The following is a 9,739-nucleotide window of genomic DNA, read 5'->3' as shown; positions in this document are numbered from 1 at the left end:
GGAGATAATCACAGACAGGAGATAATGTAAGGCTGTTGATAATCAGAGAGAGTAGGCAATCAAAGAGAGGGGTCAATAGAGAGTATCCTTACCAACCGAGAATTCCTTGCCATATTTGAATTTGTTCTTCATTGCTGCATCACTGAGGGTCTGGACTGAGTCTTGTGGAAGTTCTCTTTCTAGCACGCAGAGTGTCAGCACATCCAGACTGACTTGGTAATAGTTAGTCAGAGGGAATGAGGTGTTCACTAAGCAAGACAACATCAACAATGGTTACGGATGCCGGCAGTGTGAGAACGACAGACAGAGGGACAGAAAGGCAGAGAGAGTGCGCGACGAAGAAGTGAGTAAAATAGCCTTTATAGTCATGTGCATTCGAGTGAATGCAGTGAAAAGTTGTAATGTCTCTGCTTTGGCACCATCTTAGGTACAGGGTACCTAGGTACAGAATACTTAAGTATCCTCCACCATCCACAATCTCATCACCTCTGGGGATCTCCCACCCATAGCCTCCAATCTCATTGTCCATGAACCTCGTACCACCTGATTCTACTGCCTACAAACCTGACTGCCCCGGTCAACCCATTGTCCCAACCTGCGCCTGTCCCACCAAACTCATCTCTGCCGACCGTGACACCATCCTGTCCCCCTTAGTCCAGGTACACACCCCCCCCATGTTCGTGATTCCACCCACACCCTCCACCTCCTCCAAGATTTTCGTTTCCCCAACGCCTCATCTTCACCATGGACATCCAGTCCCTCTACACATCGGTCTGCCACAACAAAGGCCTCCAACCCCTCCGTTTCTTCCTCTCACGCCGTCCCAACCAGTACCCCTCCACCAACACCCTCATCCACCTGGCTGGACTGGTCCTCACCCTCAACAACTTCTCTTCCAATCCTCTCACTTCCTCCAAACCAAAGGAGTAGCCATGGGCACCTGTATGGGCCCCAGCTTTGCCTGCCTCTTTGTCGGGTATTTGGAACAGTCCATCTTCCGCAGTTACACCAGCACCACCCCCCACCTGTTCCTCTGCTATATCGATAACTGTATCAGCACCACCTCATACTCCCACGAGGTGGTTGAACAGTTCATCAACTTTACCAGCATCTTCCACCCCAACCTCAAATTCACCTGGACCATCTTAGACACTTCCCTCCCCTTTCTGGATCTCTCCATCACCATCTCAGCAACCAACTAACTACGGACATCTTCTACTAACCCATCGACTCCCACAGCTACCTAGACTACACCTCCTCCCATGCTATCTTCTGTAAAAATGCCATCCCTTATTCCCAATTCCTCTGCCTCTGCCGCATCTGTACCCAGGATGACCAATTCCCCCTCAGAAAGTCCCAGATGGCCTCCTTCTTTAAAGATCACAACTTCCCTTCCCACGTGGTTGATGATGCCCTCCAACGCATCTCCTCCACTTCATGCTCCACTGCCCTTGAACCCCACCCCTCCCAACACAACAAGGACAGAGCCCCCCAGTCCTCACCTTCCACCCCACCAATCTCTGTATATATTGCATCATCCTCCGCCACTTCCGCCCCCTATAAACGGATCCCACCACTAGGGATACATTTCCATCCTCACCTCTATCAGCGTTTCGCAGAGACCATTCCCTCGTCAGATCCCCACTCCTGGCACCTTTCCCTGCCACCACAGGAAGTGCAAAACCTGTGCCCACATCACTCCCCTCATCTCCATCCAAGGCCCAAAAAGATCCTCCCACATCCAACATACATTTACCTGCACTTCCACTACGTCATCTACTGTACCTGTTGCACACAGTGTGGTGTCCTCTACATCAGGGAGACAGGACACCAACTTGCGGATTGTTTCAGAGAGCATCTCTGGGACACCCGCACCAACCAACCCCACCGCCCCGTAGCTGAACACTTCAACTCCCCCTCTCACTCCACCAAGGGCATGCAGATCCTGGATCTCCCCCACCTTAACCACCCGATACCTGGAGGAAGAATGCCTCATATTCCGCCTTGGGACCCTGCAAGCACACAGGATTAATGTGGAATCAACCAGTTTCCTCATTTCCCCTCCCCACACCTTATCCCAGTCCCAAGCCTCCAACTTGGCACCGCCCTCTTGACCTGTCCGTCTTTCCCATCTATCCGCTCCACCCTCCTCTCCGACCTGCCACCTTCACCCCCACCTCCAACCACCTATTGCACTCTCAGCTACCTTCCCTCCAGCCCTACCCCCGTCCCATTTATCTCTCCACACTTGAGACTCCCAGCCTCATTCCTGATGAAGGCCTTTTGCCTGAAACGTCGATTTTCCTGCTCTTCGAATGCTGCCTGACTTGCTGTGCTTTTTCAGCAACACACTAATCTTGACTCTAATTCTCCAATAAGTTGAGGAGTGTCTCAATAAGAGCATAGTTGGCATGAATGTAGCAACTTATGAGGATCCAGGATTAAAACACACAGACTAAAACTACGTATGGTCAAAGTAACTGCAGTCTGGTGCCAGAGGTGTAACATTATGTCATAAAAATGACAGGCCCTGCATTATTGCTTTAAATTAAATACAAGGTTTAGTCATTATGTAGAATCCACTTAAAATTGCGAACAAGGGTTTATGAGGTCAATATTTCTACCCCATTTAACTTTCAAATTGTGATGCAACATTTAATGCATTCAAATTCATGAAACAATAGAAATCATTCACATCATTTCTGTTAGCCATTTACAATATTATTTACAGAGCACAGTATTTGATTAAGCTGAGGAATATCAGTATGATTTTAAGGTCATATTTAATTTTTAAATCAAGTAGGTTAATTATTCCTAGTGCCACAGCTTGTCTTTTGGAAGCTGCTACATCATTGTGTACATTATCACAACATTGTCCACATGCCGCAGTAATAAGAATGATGATTGACTTTGCAAGACATGAGCTTTATGCTTAGAAATATGAATTATATAAGCTGAGTAATATCTACAAATAGACTATATAAATTAATAATTCAAACTGATTAATGAACACCACAATAAAGCTTCTGTGGTGTTATTGTGGCCTCTTCTGCCATGATCTGCAATAAGACATATTTAATATATACTTCATACAAAGTGAGAATTCACTTAAATAGTAAATAATCTGTACATCTGCAATGCATAAAGCCACTAAAACAATAGTTAAACATGGTTCAAGTCATTTGTTACTTATTCTGAGGTAATAATTCAGTAAACAAGATGCAGGGCAACACATCAAATGAGCTGTGTTTATTTTTTTACATCTGGTGAGGAAGATACACCAAATACATGATAAAGATGTGTGTCAAAATGCCAAAAGGCAAAATACAAAGTTTAAGCTTGCTTGTCAATAAATAAATAAGATTGAATCTTTATTTTTGCTTAACAGCTTGGCAATGTCTTGAGCCCAGGTCTTCAGCTAAATGCAAACACTTTGTGATGTGACAGCATTCACCTTGTGCTAAATTTTTGATACAAAACTTTCTGACAGCAGCTTCAATGTAATGGTGATTTGCGAGATTTCTGAAGGATTTTGTAAAGTTCATTTTTTCTAACTGTTGGTATGCTCTCCTGAAATGACCACATTTCCAGGAGGATGAATGATGGTGCACAGATTTTCTGACTTTGTTTGTTTACAATTCCTCTATTTTTATAGTTATACCAATACCGTAGTATCATTTCCTTGAAAGTTCGAGTTGTTAGAGTGTAGAGGATTGGGTTCAGTGCACTATTAATGGGCAATATGAATATGACCACCCAGGAACTTATGGTACCTATTGGAAAATAAAAGAACAATCAATTTTTAAAAGAACCATGAAATTACATTTAATTCATTTCAATTATCCCTGGCCCATTGAATGCAATCTTTGTGGGCCTGATAGTATATATCCTTACCTTCATCTTCATGTGCATGTGAATTGAATATCCTATCACAATTAACTATTTAAGGCAGATGGTGACATAATTGTAATGAGACTGAACTAGTTACCCAGAACTCTAGGTTCTAATGTTCTGGGAACAAAGGTCCAAGTCATACCCATGGCAGATGATCAAATTTGAATTTAGCAAGAAGAAATGGCATTAAAAGTGAGCCTATTAGGGGCCTGTTGATTGTGATAAAACCCCATTTAGTTCACTAGTGTCTTTGGGGAAGAAAATCTGCTGTCTTTACCTGGTGTGGTATATATGTGAGTTCAGACCATTGTGGTTGACCTTTAACTGTGCTTTGAAATGACCTAACAAACCATTCAGTTCTAGAAAGGGTAATAAATCAGGGAGACCCATATCCCATGAATCAATATAAAATAAATTAACTTTATTCCTCCTTTATGGTACAATTCTAAAGAAGGTTTGTTCACAAATCTTTGAAGGTGGTTAAGGTTAACAAAATAGTTTTGAAAATGTATTCCTGAAATACACAGATACAAAATAGACAAAGACTAAGCCATCTGGTCCTTAAAACCTGCGTAATGTTTTAATAAGGTCTTGGTTATAGCTGGATTAGGTCAGTATTTATTGCCCATCTTTAGCTGACCTTAAAGAGGTGAGTGCTGCCTTGAATGGTTGCAGTGCTGGGCTTTACACAAGAATCATCAAGCAGTGAAACAATGGAAAGGAAGCTGTATGTGATTTATTTTGCATAAACAAAGCAGCTGATTGGTGAGTTGAATTGGTGCATATTTTCAGTCTTTAAAAATGTTACAGCTTGGCTGAGGGCATGGCTACTGTATCTAGTGAACTGATGTGGTTTGGAGTGATGACAATAGCTGAAGACTGGTTTCTGTGATGCTGAGGACCTCAGGTGGAGGCCGATGTAAATCATCCACTTGCCATTTCTGACTGAAGACGGTTGTAAATGCTTCAGCTTTTTATGAGCTTCATGTCATAACTGAGGTTGGGAATGTTCAAAGAACCACCTCCTCCAACAGTTGTTTACAGCCAGCTTGTTGGTAAGATCAAAATATTTTCTGTATTTTGCTGCGTCATGATATGGTCCACTGTGAACTGAATTATATGTAGAGCGCTGTCTATATGGTCTGGAAATCAAAAGGTGATACAGAAGGATCATCCACCTGACATGTCGAGCTGAAGATGATTGTGAATGCTTCAACTTTGTCTTCATGTCTTCACTGCTTTACTGTGCCATTGTTTAGTTTTGGAGGATATTATGGAACCTCTGCTAGTTGTTCAATTATGCACTACCTGTTCACAAGAGGATATGCCACTTTCTGCAGAATCTTGATCTGATGCCTTGCCTGTAGGATGACTTGTCTCAGTCTCTAGCATGTTTCTCTTATTGATTAGCATGAATTCTCATGGTCTCTCATGCCACTCGTTGATAAACCAGTAATACCCCCTGTTTAAGAACAAGCAGAAGAAGCACTAAGTGTGCCAAGGTCAAGTATAAACTTGGCAGGGGATTTCAATGTGTATTATCAAGAGTGATTCAGAGGCAATGACTACTGATCAAGATGCCCAGATCCTCGTAGAATGTCTATGGCAGGTGATGACGGTGAGGGATCCACAGGAGGGAAAAATCTACTTCACCATGTCGCTACCAATGTAGTATGCAAATGCCAACTGCCCATGACCAAGTTGGCAGAAATGACCACAGCATGGTATTTGTGGAGACAAAGTCCCATCTTCACATTGAGGACATTATCCATTGTGTTGTGTGACTCTGCTACTATAATAAATATGACAGAATTTGAACAGATGCAAAAATTCTCAGTTGGTCAATCATGAGGCACTGTAGAGCATAAATATATCCAACCACAATCTGTAACGTCATTATTTGACATTTCTCCCCACTCTAACATTACCACTGCGGCAGGGCAAAAACCTAATTCAATGATGAAGAAGGGTATGCCAGAAGTGGCAGCAAACATACTTAAAATAATGTGTCAATCTGGTGAAGCTACACCACATGACTTGTTACATACCAAACAGCAAAAGCAGCTTGCAATAAACAGAGACAAGTGATCCCACAACCCACAGATTGGCAGTCTGCTGTCCTGCCTCATGCAGTTGTTAATGGTGGTGAACAATTAAACAACTAACCGCATAAAGAGGTGCCATGCAAATATCTTCACCTGTGATAGTGGGGAAGCCATGATTGATGTATGTGCAACCACCTTTAACTGAATGGATTATCCATCTCAGCTTCCTTCCAAAGTCCCCCAGTATTACAGATACCAGTCTTCATCTAACTGAACTTACTCCATGTGATACAAGAAAGGTTGAAGGCACTCGATACAGCAGAGATTACAGACCCTGACAACATTCTGGCAATAATATTGAGGCCTTGTGCTGCAGAAATTGCAGCACCCTTAGCCAAGCTGTTCTAATACAGCTACAATACTGGCATCTACCTGGCAACATGTAAATTTCCCAGATATATCCTGTTAGCCAGGAGGCTGCAGAAAGAGATAGTTGGTACCAGTCACTAACATGATTTGGAAATGCTCAAGTATAAAACTGTTGATGACAGGGAAAATCAGCTTGTGAACTGAGAAGGACCAGGTACTGCCTGAGCCAATCAGAACCAGTTGGTACAAACTAAATTTCTGCAAAAAAGTAAGAAAGATGAGGTAATGCAAAAGCCTTACTTGGATGAGTAGAAATGAAGTAATGCTACCTAAGTCTCTGGTTCAGATCTGATAAGGTAAAGGCATGTTTTAAGTGGACGAGCCTGAGCCAGCAGGAAGATGACAGCATGACTCGAGAGAGATAAGAATAAAAGGATAAAAGACAATTCTTGGGGCATGCAGCCAGCAAAACCTCCAGAGACTGACCATCATAGAAGCAGACTCCAGTTAAGGACGTGACAATGACATCAAGAGAGAGTGACAGAGCAAGAGCCAGAGAGAGAGAGTAGCATCTGGCCAACATCAGCCCTTGTTAGCAGCAGCAAGCAGTTATTGTGATCAGGTATTAGCTTTTATATTCTGTGACTACTCAGGGGAGTGTCAGAGAACTCTAGTGGGTGTATAAATAGGTCCTAGTTCAGTTTGTGGGAAAATACACAAGCTCTAGTTTGTAATGAAACATATAAGAAATATGTGTTTTATTTAAGTAACTTGTGAAGTCACGGGAATTGACTCTTCTCCTCTCTGTCATGCTAGCATCGGCAGCTGGCAATTGCCAGGCTCAAACAGGCACCAACAGATCTTGGCATCTCTGGGTGGGCCTGAGCATAAATCCTTCCACTCAGTCATAGGGGGCTACAGTCAGATTGAACTGCAGCTTTAGGTTAAAGGACGATCTTCTCGCTGAGTCAGCGGGACGTTCGGGTCGAACCAGAGCAGCAACGTACAGAGACAACAGGAGCTTGGGGTTCAAGGGACCATCTCTCTGCAGAGTAAGGAGGAGAGCCGAATCATACCAGACGGGAGCCTGGGTTAATCCATAACTATTAGAATATGACTAATTAATAGGGAATGGACTGCCCTGTTGGATGGCAGTCCTCCAGAAATACATGATACATGATAGGGAAGTGGCCGTAACACATGTAGTATGCAGGTCAGGGTAAGGACAAGGGAAAACCTGCTGGAGAAGCCCTTTGGAAGGTTGCCCAAGCACTGATACCAGACAAGAATTTAAAGACAGTCCAGAAAGCTGTAACAATCAGTTGCTTGCTGGAGGAATTCATAAAATGCAGACAACAGGCTAAGTTAGAGATGGAAGAGAATAAGAGATTTTGTGTGGAGGTAGTGAGAAAATAACTGACCTGCAAGGACACAGAAGTGCAGATTTGGTACATATGAACCAGTATCATAGGCAGTGCAAGGTAGAAGGTTCTGTGGGAACGAGAGAGGCTCACGGCTGGTGTGTTGCCTCCCAGGTGCCAGGGTCAGTGATGTCTCGGATACTGTTTTCAGGATCCTTGAAGGGGAGGAGGAGCAGCCCCAAGTCATAGTCCACATAGTGACATAGGTAGGAAAAGGGATGGGGATTTAAGGCAGAAATTCAGGGAGCTAGGGTGGAAGGTAGAACAAACAAGAGTTGTTATTGCTGGTTTGTTGCCCGTGCCATGTGCTCGCAAGGTGAGGAACAGGGAGAAAGAGGAGTTGAACATGTGGCTACAGGGATGGTGCAGGAGGGAGGGTTTCGGATACCTGGATAATTGGGGCTCATTCTGGGGTAGGTGGGATCTCTACAAACAGGATAGTCTGCACGTAAACCAGAGGGGTACCAATATCCTAGGGAGAAAATTGCTAATGCTATTCAGGAGGATTTAAACGAATTCAGCAGGGGGGTTGGAACCTAAATAGTAGTTCCAGTGTCCAGGAGGTTGAGAGAAGTGATGTCAGGAATATGGTTTCAAGGTTGCAAGAGTTCACCGGCAAACAGGAAGTGTTGTTTGAAATGTGTCTACTTCAATGCCAGGAGCATCCGGAATAAGATGGGTGAACATGCAGCATGGGTTGGTATGTGAGATTTTGTTGCTGTGGCCATTTTGTAACATGGGTAGAGCAGGGACAGGAATGGTTGTTGCAGGTTCCGGGATTTAGATGCTTCAGTAAGAACAGAGAAGATGGGAAAAGAGGGGGAGGTGTGACCTTGTTCGTCAAGGACAGTATTACGGCGGCAGAAAGGATGTTTGAGGACTTGTCCACTAAGGTAGTGTGGGCTGAAGTTAGAAACAGGAAAGGAGAGGTCACCCTGTTGGGAGTTTCCTATAGTCTTCCACATAGTTCCAGAGATGTAGAGGAAAGGATAGCTAAGATAATTCTGGATAGGAGCGAGAGTAACAGGGTAGTTTTTATGGGAGACTTTAACTTTCCAAATACTATAGTTTGAGTACTTTAGATAAGATTCCCCTACAGTGTGGAAACAGGCCTATTGGCCCCACCGACCCTCCGAAGAGTAACCCACCCAGACCCATTTCCCTCCGACGAATGTACCTGACACTATGGGAAATTTAGCGTGGCCAATCCACCTGACTGGCACATCTTTGGATTGTGAGAGGAAACAGAGCACCCAGAGGAAACCCATGCAGACACGGGGAGTATGTGCTAACTTCACACAGTTACCTGAGACTGGAATCGGACTCGGGTCCCTGGCGCTGTGAGACTGCAGTGTAAACCATTGAGCCACTATGGCTTAGTTTTTGTCCAATAGGCATAGGAGGGTTTCCTGAAACAGTATGCAGACAAGCTAACAAGGGGCACGGCCACACTGGATTTGGTACTGGATAATGAACCTGGCTAGGTGTTAGATTTGGAGGTGGGTGAGCACTTTGGTGATAGTGACCACAATTCAATTACATTTACTTTAGCGATGGAAAGGGATAGGTATATAATGCATGGCAAGAGTTATTGCTGGGGGAAAGGCAATTATGATGCTATTAGGCAAGATTTAGGATGCATAGGATAGGGAAGGAAACTGCAGGGGATGGGCACAATTGAAATTTGGAGCTTATTCAAGGAACAGCTACTGCGTGTCTTTGATAAGTATGTACCTGTCAGGCAGGGAGGGAATGGTTGAGTGAGGGAGCCATTGTTTACTAAATCTCTTGTCAAGAGGAAGAAGAAGGCTTATGTTAGGCTGAGATGTGAAGGCTCAGTTAGGGCGCTACAGAGTTATAGGTTGGCCAGGAAAGACCAAAAGAGAGAGCTAAGAGGAGCCAGGAGGGGACATGAGAAATCATTGGCTGTTAGGATCAAGGAAAATCCTAAAGCTTTCTATAGGTATGTCAAGAATAAAAGAATGATTAGTGCCAATCAAGGATAGTAGT

At 43.9% G+C, this 9,739-nt stretch overlaps 1 protein-coding gene across 1 annotated transcript in view; it reads right to left on the bottom strand.

The window, feature by feature from the left end:
- Positions 1–3,460: 3,460 nt before the first annotated feature.
- rxfp1 (relaxin family peptide receptor 1) overlaps positions 3,461–9,739 on the bottom strand; it is a 123,451-nt gene continuing 117,172 nt past the window's right edge. Inside the window, 2 exon segments of the mRNA XM_043673942.1 lie at positions 3,461–3,531; positions 3,534–3,773. Of these exon segments, the coding sequence (XP_043529877.1) occupies positions 3,461–3,531; positions 3,534–3,773 (311 nt within the window).

Source organism: Chiloscyllium plagiosum, chromosome 32, assembly GCF_004010195.1.
Source record: "Chiloscyllium plagiosum isolate BGI_BamShark_2017 chromosome 32, ASM401019v2, whole genome shotgun sequence".
Taxonomy (NCBI): domain Eukaryota; kingdom Metazoa; phylum Chordata; class Chondrichthyes; order Orectolobiformes; family Hemiscylliidae; genus Chiloscyllium; species Chiloscyllium plagiosum.
Note: the sequence above shows the minus strand (reverse complement) of the source record. Positions and strands in the feature narration are given on the sequence as shown.